This window comes from Glycine max, chromosome 7 (assembly GCF_000004515.6).
Source record: "Glycine max cultivar Williams 82 chromosome 7, Glycine_max_v4.0, whole genome shotgun sequence".
Classification (NCBI taxonomy): Eukaryota; Viridiplantae; Streptophyta; class Magnoliopsida; order Fabales; family Fabaceae; genus Glycine; species Glycine max.
Window position 1 is genome coordinate 1,834,721 of NC_038243.2, and position 16,220 is coordinate 1,850,940.

General features: G+C 33.7%; 2 protein-coding genes across 4 annotated transcripts; both read right to left on the bottom strand.

Moving 5' to 3' along the window:
• Positions 1 to 1,193: 1,193 nt before the first annotated feature.
• LOC100812058 (uncharacterized) lies at positions 1,194 to 12,983 on the bottom strand. 3 transcript variants are annotated; one of them, XM_006583030.4, is made up of 17 exons: positions 12,544 to 12,983; positions 9,945 to 10,148; positions 9,605 to 9,786; positions 8,379 to 8,505; positions 8,064 to 8,261; positions 7,430 to 7,489; positions 7,203 to 7,262; positions 6,978 to 7,037; positions 6,750 to 6,809; positions 5,585 to 6,619; positions 5,391 to 5,486; positions 4,835 to 4,908; positions 3,927 to 3,978; positions 3,014 to 3,100; positions 2,696 to 2,736; positions 1,868 to 1,936; positions 1,194 to 1,783 (listed from the first exon to the last, which is right to left on the bottom strand). In XM_006583030.4, exons 1-17 carry the CDS (start codon positions 12,658 to 12,660, stop codon positions 1,642 to 1,644), a joined length of 2,664 nt encoding a protein of 887 aa, XP_006583093.1. In that variant the 5' UTR covers positions 12,661 to 12,983; the 3' UTR covers positions 1,194 to 1,641. The 3 variants fall into 3 exon arrangements, 2 of the variants coding, with proteins under 2 accessions (XP_006583093.1, XP_003529772.2); XM_003529724.5 differs by having other exon boundaries at positions 1,194 to 1,786; positions 12,544 to 12,982; XR_415033.4 differs by having other exon boundaries at positions 1,759 to 1,786; positions 2,942 to 3,100.
• Positions 12,984 to 14,574: 1,591 nt separating this feature from the next.
• Positions 14,575 to 15,249, bottom strand: LOC106799206 (sister chromatid cohesion protein PDS5-like). The gene is made up of 3 exons (XM_014777376.1): positions 15,166 to 15,249; positions 14,833 to 15,021; positions 14,575 to 14,661 (listed from the first exon to the last, which is right to left on the bottom strand). The coding sequence occupies exons 1-3, from the start codon at positions 15,247 to 15,249 to the stop codon at positions 14,575 to 14,577; spliced, it is 360 nt and encodes a 119-aa protein (XP_014632862.1).
• Between the last annotated feature and the right edge of the window lie 971 nt (positions 15,250 to 16,220).

Here is a 16,220-nt window from a genome sequence, read left to right on the forward strand (position 1 = left end):
TTTAGCTACGGAGAAGATAACTAGATAAAGGAGCGATTGATGTACATTTTGAGGGTGTATGTAGGTTGGAAAAAGAGAGGCATGAGGGGGAAAAAGAAGAAAAAATTCCACTAATGTGATATGAAAAAAAGAGTCACAGATTGACTGAGACTTGTCCCAAACAAGCATGTTAATCCTTGCAAATGCGTAGACATAAACATTTTTTTAGTTAATTACCTTTTTCATCTCTAGAGCTACAACAACTTTCTCATTTAATTTTTATAGTTTAAACATCTCATTTTAGCTCTTATAAGTATATAAAAAATTTAATCTTTTTTATCTTTTAGTCATCGTCATAAGTATCAACTTACTAATAAATGTGGCATGACTCCTTCAATCTAGGTTCATCTCAAAAAGTAGAAAAATGACAACTATAAGAATAAAATTGAAATAAAATAATTAAACCGTAGGGATCAAATAAGTTGGATAGGTGATTAAGAAAAAAGAAAATGTGAAAAAGATTGCAAATTGGATCCCTTGCTAATTAAAAAAATCCAAATATGTAATTAAACCAATATTTTTTATATATAATTGTTTAATAATAAATATTAAATTATTTTATTATATTATTTCAATTAATCAAATACAAAAATAATATTTAGTTTAATTTAAATTAGAACATAATAGTAAAGTATAGCAATAATATTTTAAAAATAATAAAATTTTATTAGAACTTAAAATAACAGAATTTAATTTGAATTGAACACTGGTTATAAATATTTTTTTTATTAAACACCTCGTCTTTGAAAAAACACTTTTTTTTTTTTTACAAAAACTTGCTATTAGCACAATCACAACATAAATTTTTGACGCGTCAAAATTAGCAAAATGTTAAAAGGTGTGTAGTGTGTTTGGTACATACTCAAGGACAATTCAAATACAATAAAGTAATACCATTTAAATCACATCACAACTTTTTAGTTTTGTATCTCTATGATGATGTTTGATATGCAAAAATATTAAACATAATAATACAAAAAATTATATAATATGCCGACCACCGATAGTGATGACAAGAACAATATTGTCAACCAGTGAGGTTATAATTTTGACATGGGAGAGGTTTAATAGTGTGAGGGTACATTATATGTTCTCGTCTTTCACAAAAATTTAGACTTTTGTGTTGTTCTCGTGTGTTATGTTTCTCAAGCCCATTTTTAAAATCAAAGATGAAGTCAGTCCTTTTCATTTTCTAAGGCATCAAAGGGACCATAAATGTTAAGTACTTTTGAGAGACCTGAAGAAATTCACCCTATGAAGCCAGTCCCTTATCCATGCGGAATCAAAGGTGACAAATCATTTCCTCTGTTATTCAAGAATACTAACCTTGCCAATCAACAAGAATGAACAAACCCTTCTATTCTAACACAAATAGATGACTTAATTTACCTATATGGAACCAAGTTTTGAAAAGGGTGTGAAAAAACCCTTCTGAAGAAAATAGTCTTAGACACCATAATATATCAAACCATGCTAGAGACTAACCAGTTTGCAGGGTTCTTGACACTAACTATGAAACAAAACAAGACTAACTAGTAAACACTGCACAGCTTCACTGCATTGAGGCCCGTAGCTGGTAACCTTTTTCATGCCCTTCTTCATTTACACCCTTCTTCTTTTGGTTTTAGGTGTCCTAGAGTCTTTTCTGCTAAAAATGATAGGTGAATCATCAGCCAAATCAACAGCAGAAGTATCCGCAGATTTCACAGATTTGAAGATGCCTGCAGAAGCTGAAGCTCTTCCCCTACTGATCCATTAAAAAATTCCAATAAGGATCCAAATAACACACCTGCTTTACCTAAATATCTTGCCTAGCATGGAGACTAACCTGGACTGAGAATTTATATTTGCACCCTTGGCTGACTCCAATGCGGATTTTTCCTTGCCATTTTCTGCTCTGTACATTATGAATAACTTGACAGTATAAGCTTAATATATCAGATAAGGATTAATAGCAAAAAAACTGTATAGAACTTAGTTGAGGACACCAACTCAACAATCATATTATTAGATAAAAGGCCTGTTATTGGTATGAAATCGAAGATAATTATGTCTGCTATACTATAGATATGATATAGTTCGAGGGATTTAAAATAACATATAAGAGAAAAAACCTTCTAGTTTGAGGTTCTTTCAATTGAAACTGGATTCGGAAAAGAAAAAATGACAAGTTGAAACATAACAAGTAATGAAAACAGTGCTTTATTAATAACAAAATTTCAATGCATCTAAAATACATAATAGAGGTACTTACATAAAAGAGTCATACTGAGTAGACCCACATGTTAAGATTACACTTACTAATGACCAGTTATTTGGGCCAATAAAAAGCACAACAGTAAACTTATTATTATGTAGGAGTAATGGCATCTATCAGTAGCATTATTGATTAATGAAGGTATAAATATTTAGACAAAACAAGAGAGATCCTTTACTCTTATGAGATGTCTTAGGGTATGTTTGAATTTGAGATTTTGGAGGGAAAGGGAAAGGAACGAAAATTTTTAATTTTAAATTAAGAGAGTCATGCGATGTTTATAAAAAAATAAGCAAAAGACTGCTATGCTAATCTATTATATTATTTATTCCATTTTAAAAAATTATCAAATTAGAAAATATTAAGCATTTATGTCCTTCAAGACCAGATTATACTTACATGTCTGATGCTTGTGCATGCCTCTGATGTGCAAGTCCTTCCTGATAGCAGAATATCAGGCATGCATGAATTAAATTTATAATACAATATCATACTACACACACATGCACTCACTTAAGAACATACAATGATTAAATTAGCATCTAAGCTTTATATTCACCTCATCTAATGAAACGGAAACAGCAGCACATACATGTGACACATGTACATACAATCATTAAATAAGCATCAAAACATGATACTCACCTCATCTATGAAAAATCATCAGCAACACACAAACACGCGGTAATTAAATAAGCATCAAAGCTTTATGGTCACCTCATGTAACAAAACATCAACAGTAACTGGTTCCCAACGCTGTCTTTTGAGGTTCAACACTTCAACATCACCATCGGCATACAAAATCTATTGAAAAGCAATCCAAAATATTAACAAATATAATTATAAACTTATTCAATGGTTTATACTTTTAAAGTTAAGTGTAAGTCTAACTCACACGAATAATTTTGTTTTAAATAATTGTGCACAAGAAGAGTGAAAAAATGAGAATATAAGAGTAATAACATTTTCCTTTCAACTCTCAGGTAAGGCAGTAAGTCTTACAGTTCAGTAGCCAGAAGTTTTAAATTCTAGCTCTTACTGTTTTCATATACCTTAGAAAATGAGTGCTAAAGTTGGGAAACCATCAGAAAGAAATATTAGGACCTATTTGGTTTGGCAAAATGTCTATGATTTTTATTTCCTAAACAAATCTTTGAAAACAGAAAATAAAGTAAAAACAAAGTAACACTTTGTAATTAATAGTAAAAACAAGTAATGAAAACAGAAAATATTGTTACCTACTTTCATGAGGAGAAACCAGGCACATGAATAAATAAAAATCCATGCTTTTCAATAGTTAAAGCCTTAAACTAAATTGTACTTTGTAGTTACAAAGCCCAAAAAAGAAAGATAAAACTTACCACAGGATTAGTAATATTGAAAAAAAGAATGGTTTAAAAGGTCATATGCCACCAAGATATTATCAGAGTCAATGCTACTGTTTGCAACACAAGGACTAGAATATCTTGAATCAGCATGTTACATGGTTTTGATTTATAGAATAGCATACATAATGCATTCCAAATAAGTAGCAACATATAAAGCCTAAATATGCAAAGATGCATGAACGAATACTAGAGCTGAAAAGCCTCAACAAAAAATAAAAAAAGATCAGTAACAGGCATCTCACCTTGTGCTTTCCTTTGATAGGATCATAAGAATCAATAACACCTTCATAAAACCTGAAGTAAAGAATCACACACGGAATTACTGGATAAAATAAAGCAAGCAACAACAGCACACACACACTTAAACTAAAATTACGAAACAAGATAAACATTTAGTAGGTTTCGGGAAGATGTTAAATAACAACCTACCGATATCTTTAAAAGAAAAAACTTCCACAGCATAGCATTTAGCTCTAAAGCTAAAGTTAAAAAACAACCTTCTTTGAATTCTTTATTTAAATCACATAGCATGATTCTTAATTCAAATGTTCTAACACAATCCAATAGGCAAACCAAGAGAAAAGAGATGGTAGATGATCATAAGTGCCTCCACTCTATTTTCAAAAGCACATGCAATTATCTTATAAACCTACTGAATGAGTTTGCAAGACATGGATGGTTATTTCGAAATATAAAAATTCAAAAAGAATCCTTTACAATTAACTTTTTTAAACAATCTCCACCAAAATATAAAAGTATTGCACATGCCAACTCTATTAAGTATTGACAGAGGAAGTTCACATCATAAAAAGGTGGCTCATGGTAAACCTTCATCCTCCATTTTTATGTGTCTATGCTTCCGAACACAACTATGACTTATAACAAAGTTCCCTCTAAATATAAGTATTGTCCTAAACCCATAGTTCATAAGCATGAACCTAAATGTTAGAACCAAGATGGTTTAGCAAAAATATTTCACAAAAGCGTTCAAGAGGAAGAAAAGCCCACTTGTGTTTTTTTTTATTCTCCTTTATCCCTGCACATCATAGGGTCTAATGTAGCTAAGGCTACAGTATACTTGCTTAGAAATTGGAAATAGAGGAATACAGAGATAGAAATAGGTTACAAAATAAGCTACTGAGATACTTACATCTTATCCTTTGGCCACCAGACCTTGATCCTTCTACAAACCAATGAGCTACCATCATCACAAGATTCAGATGCCTGAAGAAAAAATGTACAGCAAACAGCAATTTATTGAGAGAGAAAAAAGTTAATAGGGTATAAATTAGGAGGAAAAATTAATAGAAGAGGAAATTTCCGGTATACACACAACATTGAGAACAATAATCTAATTCAAACCGTTGTCAAAAGCTTGAAATATTATGTCAAATATTATTAGTTAGAGTTTATGCCACTATTGCTATGTAGTAGTGAGGAGAACAGAGTACAATTTTTAGAATAGGCATTGGTCAATGAGAGATGATCAGATATAAATCTTTAATTAAGAAGTCAAAAGCAGCAATAGGAACACTATACTGCCATTAGACTTTCCAAGGCATATCATCTTGTTTGCATAATTAGTACATAATCTTAGAGAGTATCACACATTAAGGACCTTCCAGTGTAAATCAATGAAATTTCATGGGGGGTTTTATTGGAAAAAACTAAAATTTCAATAACTCCGATGAATTTCAAATGCATACCTCTACATTCGCAGTAATGTGTCTCCTCCTCAAACTTGCTTGTGGGGTTTCCTTGACACCACCTAACGTTTTACTTGCAGATTCTACAATCAGCTCCTAAAAAGTGGAGACATCAGCCCCAAAAGACAAAACATGTGAGGTTTTACTAATATATCGTGTTGTTCTGGAGGATTGTAAAAAGGTACTTGCTATACCTTCACAGCTGATGATTTGTTGACACCCTTATTAGGAGTAGCATTAAGCCTCCTCCTTTTCTTAACATCTGTTTGAGCTGAGGATCTGCTCTCTTCTATATTTTCTAGCTCAATATTCACAAATGACTTGTGTTTCCCCTCATATCCACAAGAAGCGCTAGGTTCCCTCTTAGCAACTGATTCTGGAGCCACAAGTTTCCCATCAACCCTTACAGAAAATTTGATTTTCCTAATGGGTTTTATTTCAGAATCCTTCCTTACTTCAGATTCCTTTTCCAACCTAACTGCTGGGGAATCCAGAGAAGTCTTCTCAAGAAGAGAATTCAAGTTGTCTTCCTTTAATATTGACAGAGAATTGGAATGAACATCTTGATTCCCAGTGTTATTTATTTTCCTTGGCTGACCGCATTTGATATGACGTCCATCAGGAATGTTATTATTTACAGGAGCAGCATCCGTATTCTCATCAGTTTTATGTTTAGGTTCACTTGTATCATTAGCTGGAAAATCACTGCCAATATTTTGAGTCCTTCTGGATTGGGCAGGTTTTGCTATGTTCTCACTTTTCAACATAGAAACTAGAGTTTCACTTACAGTTTTAGGCTTCCGATGCAACTTATCCTTTCTGGAAGTAGGTTTTTCAGAAGATGGATATGGAGAACTGCAATTGCAAGCCTTCCTGGATAGAGCTGATTTCCCAGGTTTTCTTTCTTGATAAATCCATGAGTGATCATAGCCTTCCTCTGCATTCAGTAAAGAATTAGGCTTACGGCCCCTCTTCCTTGGCACAGTATTCAACTGCATTTCTGATTTTGGTTCCTGAACAGACTCTAAATTGTCAGTTTCCAAATTGGCTTTTGCACTTCCTCTTTTGGAGTTCTTAGTTATTGCAGAATGTGGTCTCCTTTTTGAACCAGATATGTTTATCGATTCACCATCCATGGCAGAAGTACCACTTCTTATGTTTGACTTTGTATCATCCAAAATTTGGACATCTCTCTCACCAGTAATATCCAGTTCATGCCCCTTGGTTTCCTGATTAAGTTAAAAGTTTAATACTGCATCTATATTGACAGTTGCTTTTAACTAAGCAAGCGTTGTAATTGTATTTAAAGGAAAATTTAATAATCAAATAACTCATTGAGAAGGACAGAAAATAATTTACATCAACTGGTTGTTCCTCTGCATCTTTAGGAACATTAAGTTTGTTCTCAGCTTCCTGAACCTGAAGCAATGCAACACAACCAATCCTAACTTAATCTAGCTCAAAGACTAAAATCAAGTAAAAACTTGTTGCAAATAAAAACAAAAAAAATATCAAGATATCAATGTAATAGTGAAAGGAACCATCCATAATCAAATAACTCATTGAGAAGGGCAGAATATAATTTACATCACATGGTTGTTCCTTTGCATCTTTAGGAGCATCAAGCTTGTTCTCAGCTTCCTGAACCTGAAGCATTGTAACACAACCAATCCTAACTTCAATCTAGCTCAAAGACTACAATCATGTAACAACTTGTAGCAAATAACAATTAAAAAAATATGAAGATAATGTAATAGTAAAGGAACCATCCATAATCAAATAACTCATTGAGAAGGGTAGAAGATAATTTACATCACACGGTTGTTCCTCTGCCTCTTTAGAAACATCAAGCTTGTTCTGAGCTTCCTGAACCTGAAGCATTGCAACACAACAAATCCTAACTTCAATCTAGCTCAAAGACTGAAATCAAGTAACAACTTGTTGCAAATAACAACAAAAAATATTAAGATATCAATGTAATAGTGAAAGGAACCACCTATAATCAAATAACTCATTGAGAAGGGAAAAAGATAATTTACATCACATGATTGTTCCTCTGCATCTTTAGGAACATCAAGCTTGTTCTCAGCTTCCTGAACCTGAAGCATTGCAACACCACCAATCTTAACTTAGCTCAAAGACTAAAATCAAGTGACAATTTGTTGCAAATAACAATAAAAAAATATGAAGATTTCAATGTAATAGTGATAGGCACCATCCATATCCCCCAACCCCTTGTAACAGAACTAGAGTGTTATTACATATGGGAACAGCTTGAGTGAGCAAGAATATTTTGATGGTAAATTACTGGTTTATTAGCAATCAGCTAGAGTGGTTATTTTTCTCTGCTGGAATTTGATCAGAGCTTCCTCCTTGAATGGAACACAGGTGACATGGTTGACAGCTGTTCATTTCCTACTCGAGTTTTTAGTATGCCTATGCTTTTTGGGCATATTTCAAGAAGGAGAACCAGTCTGCTTATGATTTGAAACATTTTTAGAAAACATTTAACATACTAAAGAAACAACTGCAACATTCAAGGTTCTAGAGAACTTGCAGAATTCAGCTAAATTCTTCCATGGTTTCCAATATGCAGCAAAATTAATACTAAGCAAGAATATCACATATTAGCTATAACAGTTTATCTGATAGAGTGTTGCAAGTAAAACTCACCACTGTCTTCTTAGAACCATTTGAATCATCACACTGAGGGGATTCAGATTGGTTCTGGCAAATATCAGTTAGTATCTGTGCATACTCATTTAGAGCTCTGCCTGAGGACTCCACCGCCTTCATGAGATAAGGCTTGAGATTAACAGCACAGTTGCTAATTACTTTCTCCCCCAATGACCAAGACATAGGTGAAATAATCTGGGAAAATAAATCAAACTAGATTGTAAATTACATAAAAGGACATGAAATAACAAATAAGCAAATAAATCAAAGAAACAAAAAGATAAGAGATCAACATCATGCAAAGCATGTTACCTGATTTTCATTCCCTACGCTATCCAACAGAGGTCTAAGAAGAGCTGGGGAAATTTGTTCAATTTCTTGCAAAATCAGGGTCATTATTGGTTCCATTGAATGAATTGCATTACAGGGATGGTCTGACCTTTAAATTGAGCAAATACTTTAAGTAATTAATAATTCTAGAAGTGAATGAAAACTTAAAGGTGGGGAAAAAAAAGGAAAAGGCAATCAACTTTTGTTTTAGTAGCAAGCAATCTGCATTTTCATCAGCATTTATTAATGTAAAACAACTACCCAATGTTTCATCTATGACTAGTCATTTGCAAAAGGAAAATGCAAAGGAGACCTTAATTTCCTTGGCTACACTGCTTCATTCTTGAATACGTACAACACAAAGAATTCACAAGAAAATTGCTTCATCTTCAGAAGCATCTCAAGTAAATTGATAGGAGAACTGTAAAATAGAGCCATGTTTTACTGAAAGTATTCACTCAAATTTCTTCTGTTTCTACTGATACTAAAGTGATATTAGTATCCCTCTGGTACAAGAACTGATACAAAAGCTCACCCAAACAGATAGAGACTGTTAGATATAAAATCATCTGTGAGCCTTCACCTTACAGCCACTTAACCTGTTAGGTGGAAGCTAATAAATGGTTTCAATTCTAACACAGACAATGCAGACACTTCAGGATCCTGGATCTGCTTCGTCCCCTTGCTCCTCACACTTGTAACTTGCTCACCCCCTCTATCCCTCCTCCCTTCCTCTCATTGCTTTCATTTCAAATTTACAACTGATTCTATTCATTGCATTTTAAATATCGCTGATGGTTATCTCTACTATTTTCCTCAATGCCCAGGTGAAACCCAATGTCCTGCTGCCCTTCCCTATCTTCCTAACATACACCTTAGCAATGGGAGGGTGTCTAACAAATGTTTTCAAGAATTTCAATCAGGACAGCATGCAGATAAACTTACACATGACCGAAATTTAAATATGATCCTCTAGTCTTGTGATCAACTACAACATGCTTCAACAAAAATGCAGAACTGTTTAAATGTCAACTATTTCAACAGATCTCAAATATCCACTTAGAAGAAATAAAGAAGAAACTTAAAAGTTGGGTGCAGGAAGAAATAGAGTTATGTTCCTTTGTTAAATAAGTAATTGAAAATAAAGAAACATATAAAAGTTTGAAACAGGAAGAAACAGATAAGAGAGACATTGTTAAGGCTCTAACCTTATATATCTCAAGAAATGCTGAAACATTTCAATAACCAGGTCATTACACTCAAGGTCCAGCATGACCAAGCATAATCTGACTTTATTGGCATTATCGAGTATGGTAAGTGCTTTTTCATAGCCACGGCCAGATATGTGAGACAATTTCTCAAAAGATGCCACTGTGAGCTTGAATATTTCCTGCTCACCATGAAACGAAATGAAATGCTATATTATAATTTGAACAAGAAAAACCATAGTTATAAAAAAGCATTAACATCATTTATGGTATACATTTTACAGTATACTTGGATAATTTAATATAAAAAAATACAAGTACATCAAATTAAAATTAGTACCTTCATTTGTTCATCATCATAAGGGACATCTGGTGCAGTGATTCTTGTAATCTCATTGATGCAAGATGTAACTGAAATCTTAACATCCCCATCTGTGTGCCTCAAAAGTTCATCGGAAATCAATGCCTTCATTGCAGGTACAAGTGATTCTTGAATTGGCTTAGTTGGTTCTTGATCCAGGGATGATAATAGCAGCTCCAATTTCTAAAAGTTAGAAAACCAAAAATAAAAAGTCAAAGTTCAACAAGCTTGGAAGGCCTGTTGTAACAATGTTGTTAAACTTTGCCCAGAATTCATAAGCAGCACTGAAATACATGAGGAAAACTCCCAATTTATTTTTTTACTAAAGAAGAGTTAAACCTGATATTCCACTTGATCTTTTCAACTCAGGTGATGGAATAAACAAAACCCTTTCTGAATATCCATATTTTATTGCACAATTTGTGAGCACATGTCAAATATCAAAGCAAACAATAATGGAAGGTAAATCATACATTCATCCCCAATAAACAAAAAAATATTTGTTTGCATCTAATTAACAAGCCATATAATATAACTCACGATCAAATTCAACAAAGTAGTAAATTCATTTGACTAATTGTCACAACCAAACAAGAAATACAAAAGGGGCCTAAGTTATAACATCAAGGAGATAGAGAGCCTCAAACTCCATAGGTCAAAACTACTAAGCTGTTCTTGAGTAGCACTCTAGCATGGCCTCCCAGATTTGTAGCTGTCAAGGGAAAGTAACTCCTCCCCTGTTAGCGGTGGTTCCCTTAAGTTCGAGACTAAGGGTAGTCTCCAAGAGGAAGAAAGGAAATAACAAACTTAAGCCTAAATATTCTACGTTTTATTCTGTGCCTCTTGATATTTAAAGGCCTATCAAATATGTATAATAACCGCAATCCCACTATAATAACCGCACTCCCACTACGATAACCACTACAATAACCACGACAATAACTACTTCTAGAATGACAACTACCCCTATGGCAAGTTTTCATGGCAGAGCATCTTTTTCCTAACATTCCCTAGCCCATCAAAAACACCTTGTCCTCAAGGTGTTGGGTGCAGAAAACAGAACCTGGATCTCAAATGAAAATGGGTGTAAGAATTAGTGCCTGAAGATGATTGCGGAGACAGAGCCCTTTGGCAGCGACGAGAATGGTGAAGAGGATGAGGAGGAAGGGGTGGTTGAGATTTGTGTCCCTGACCGTGGCAGCACACACAATAGAAAGGGAGAAGCGAATGTCGAAGAGAAGGATGCTGCGACTGGATGGCTTTGTGTGGGACCGGTTACTGGCGGTTGGGAGGGGGTCGGAGGAGAGTGTGTGGTGCTTGTTAACGGGAAGGTGGGAAGTTGCCATGGGAAGGGGAGGCAACGTGGTTTCTACTGTTGGTGGAGGCAGTATGGTTTTTGCTGTTGGTGGTGGTTTAGCAGAGGAAGAAGATGGGTTGGTTACCTTGGGAAGCAAAGGCGACATAGATGGTGACTTCTCAAAGGCAGAAGATGGAGAGGGTTGTCTGGGTACCATGGTATTCAGTATCCGGAGAATGTCATCAAGTTTGGAAGCAATGGAAGTTTGGGCTGCAGTAGTGGAAGTTTGGATTGCAGCAAGTTTGGCCATGGCGGCCTCAAGACGATCCACACAGGCGGTGGAAAGTTCGGTGTCCGCCATTGAAGAGTGGCAGGTCGGACCAATTGTTAGCGGTGGTTCCCTTAAGTTCGAGACTAAGGGTAGTCTCCAAGAGGAAGAAAGGAAATAACAAACTTATGCCTAAATGTTCTACGTTTTATTTAGTGCCTCTTGATATTTAAAGGCCTATCAAATATGTATAATAACCGCACTCCCACTATAATAACCGCACTCCCACTACGATAACCGCTACAATAACCACTACAATAACCACCACAATAACTACTTCTAGAATGACAACTACCCCTATGGCAAGTTTCCATGGCAGAGCATCTTTTTCCTAACATCCCCCTTCCCAGGGAACATGGGAACCGCCCCAGTAACAAAATGTCACTAGCATTAACTATTAATTCTATCAAGCACCACAGTTCAAATTAAAAACTTGATCTTCAAGGAGGATTTGGACTTCCAAATCCAAATGGGCTTATAAAGATGGACCTGACAGTCACTCTATTCAACCAATGATTCGGAAATAGGAAAAGGGATTTTCAGACAAACGCCCCATTAGATAAGTGAATAGAGCCACAGGGACCCAAAGAGACTCAAACTTACAAAATTCAGGAAAAATGAAAACTTGAAGGCTTCAGAAAAAATGAAAGACATTTTTTTTACACATTCTCTTTGGTAAAAATCCAAAATTTGGGCGTCCCAATCCATTTGAGTTCAGAAATACCAAACATGAAGATAAACAACTGTATCACAGAATGGTTGTGAAGAAAACATGTATCTACACCGAATATAAGAAATTACAGACAGCAACAAATCTCTTAAACAAATGATCGTCCAACTGATGGAAATTCACGATCAATTTCAGAAGACACAGCAGAATTCATGACACAAAAAACCAGCAGAGAGATATACATGCATCTGAAAAACAGAGGTAACACAAGATTAGAAATTACATCAAGGAGTTGCAGAAGCTTGTGAACCGAAGAGCACTTGAGGAGCTTTCTCCCCACATGTCTAAGGCTCTTTGCTGTGCTCCTCTCTGTCTCTGTCAAATCATTAGCAGAAGCCATTTTGTGCCTCAAGCTCTGCACATTCGCACTCTAAAAAACCGTTTTTTATAGCCCTAAGACTCACTCTAGCTGCAAACAACTCAGCGGACCCAAATTCAAGGGCTTAAGGCCAAGTGATGGACATGCAAGCAGGCACACACAAAAATCATCACTTTCAGTCAATGATTTATTAATTTCATACATCATTCAGTTTGTTTCTGGGTTGAAAATCAACACTTTACTGGGATTACTTTTTGTTGTTTTTTTTCCTTTTATTTGATTTTGATTACCTTAAAAAGAAAAAAGGAAAAAGCTTTAAACGGGTCATTTCTTTTCTTCCTCATTGGCGCTTTAATGCCTGTTTTTGAGCGTCCAGGACAGTGCTGATGAGCTGAGCTTCGGTAATATTCTTGCTGCAATTACCATTATACCACTTGCTCGTATAATATTTTTTTGAATTACAGAGCTTATGTGTCACTAACACACACTTGCATACCGCTGAGTAGAGTATCTAGTACGTCAATTTTTTAAATTTGAATTGTTATTGAGGTGTGCAAGAGGATTTGTATTGTATATTTCTATCCTTCACCCAAAATTAAACATCTTCATATTTTTTGTTATAAAAAATACTATTCATTCTACTCTACTCTGTTCAATAGATTACTAAGGTGTTTGAATAACATACATAAATCAATTTTACTCGATAAAATTATTATTTTGTTTTTACCATGAAAGTTTAATTAATTATTTTTCACCATAAATCTAATTCAAACGTACTATATAACAACTTGAATTCTTACAAGAGGATTTGTCTTGTGTATCTATATCTTTCACTCAAAATTATAAAATTTCATATTTTTTACTATAAAAAATACCATAAGTTAAAATCCAATCACTTTCATTAAACCATACTAAGAGTAATTTCCAATTGATTAACAATGTTAAAATATTCATAAGAAAAGTCCATGAAAATTAAACTTACAATTCTTATAATCAAATTTTAGAAGAAAAAAATATTTAAGAAAAAATTATATTACACACCTAAATGGAAATTGTAGTTGTTCACATAATAGACTAATAGACGCTAATGTGTAAGTAACACATAAGAGTCATGCAATGCTAAGTGTTCAATTAAAAATAAATACACAAGCAACAAGATATAATAATTGTTCACAACGACTACATTAGATTAGGGCTATAAAATAGTTTAGAGTGTGAATGTACAAACCTTGAGGCAGAAAAAAGTGTCTACTAATGAGTCTGAAGATTTATCAGAGAGAAACACAATAAAGCAACTTGGACATGTAGGGTGGATGTTTCTCAAGTGTTCTTTAGTTCATAAGCAGAGCAACTTCTTAATGTAATCTTTTATGCTATATTTCCTCTGTTTTTCATATGCATGTATATCTTTATGTAGATTTATGGAAATGTTATAAGATGAAAAGTAATTAGAAAATAATGTAAGTTGACCACTCCATTATCAAATTCACAAAGATAAATAACTATCTCATTATCAACTTATGAATATTTTTCAATATAGAAGAGTTTACAATGTTAGGGATTCAATATTCATCAATAACTAATTGATGTATAGATGGACCTAATTTTGAGATTAGAGATTTTATAGCAATACATGAATCTCAATTTTGAGACCGAGAATAAAATAACTTTGACATTTGAAGATCTCAAAACCAAAAATGAAAGTAAAAAATATGAAAGAAATATTTTGAAACTAGGGATTTCAAAACTATAGTAAAAAGAGAAAAACTATTGAGAATCAAAATTTTACAACAATAACATAAAAGTATATTATTCAACACAAGTTCAAGGAAAGTAATTGGAATAAAAGAAACATATAAAAGTTTGGAACAGGAAGAAACGAATTAAAGACGTCAAGGCTCTAACCTTATAAATATCAGAAAATGCTTAAACATTTCAATAGCCAGGTATGTCAAGTGCTTTTTCATGACCAGATATGTGAGAAAATTTCTCGAAAGATGCCACTATAAGCTTGAAGATTTCCTGTTAACCATAAAATGAAATGCTATAGTATCGTAATTTGAACAAGAAAAATAATGGTTACAGAAGAAAAAAAAAAGCATTAACATCATATTTATAGTATACACTATACAGTATACTTGAATAATTTAATAAAAAAAATACAAATACATCAAAGTAAAATTAATACCGTACCTTCATTTGTCCATCATCATAAGGGACATCAGTGATTCTTGTAATCTCAATGAGGCAAGATGTAACTGAAATCTTAACATCCTCATCTGTGAGCCTCAAAAGTTTAATGGAAATCAAAGCCTTCTTTGAAGATACAAGTGATTCTTGAATTGGCTCGGTTAGCTCTTGTCCCAGGGTTGATAGTAGCAGCTCCAATTTCAAAAAGTTAGAAAACCAAAAATACCATAAGCTTGGAAGGCATGTTGTGTTGTAACAATGTTGTTAAAGTTTGTACCAAAATTCATAAGAGTCACTAAAATACAATAGTTGAAGCAGTGGCAGAAGTTTATGAACAGAAGAGTTCTTGAGGAGCTTCTCCCCCACACGTCCAAGCTTCCTTGCTGCTGCATTCCTCTCACTCTCATCCGGATTCGGCATTTTCACTGAAACCCGCAATGAGAATCAATTCATTGGCGCTTATTTTTTGAGTTTCAGTACTATGATTGCTGCAATTACCTTTATATCCCTTCCTCATTTCTTATGTGAGGGAACTATTTTTGAGATTTGAAAATAAAAATGGTTTAAAAGAAAATTATTTGAAATTAAGAATTGAACAAGATAAATATATGTTTAAAATTAGGGATTTCACAATCGTCAATTGATGAATTAAAAAAAAAACATGGATGTATAAAAGAATTTAATTTTGAGACTAGAAATTTCACAATAATACATTGACAACATTGATCAACTAAAAACAAAGCCTTCTGTTAAGCAAAAAACTATATTAAAAAAAAAGGTGCTTTTGACCAGATTTTAAAACAAAAATATAGACAAAGATGTTTTGAAACTAAGGGATTTCAATACCATAACAAAAGGATGGAAACCGAGAATCAGAATTTTATAACAATAATAGAAGAGTATTATTAAGCACAAGCTCAAGGGGAGAGAGTAATCACATACCTTAAGATCTTAGAGGAATTTGACTTTTAACTATAGATTCCAAAACATTCAGTTGGATATTCTTCTTTGCTTCGTATAAAAAAGGTGTCTATGTAAAGATTTTGACTCTCAAATCAATATCGATTAAAGTCAAAAGATTAGAGAGATGAAGTAATTTGTCTCTCTCAAAAGTTAAACTTAGGATTTTTTAAGGTATACAACTTTCACAAATGAGGATAAATTATTGAGCCCTTCTATAACGGTACAATATTTCAGAACAAGTATTGACTCGGCGAATTTTCAATGCAATTTAATGTTGATCTTTTTTTTTATTTCTCACTTTTTCTATTGGGTTTGCTCATAGCGTGTGAAGCACCCAGACCACTCACGAATTTAATAAAAATCACTTCTCATAATAAGAGCACAAAAACTTAAGCACGTCTTATCATCGTAACTTCTTTTTGTAGCAA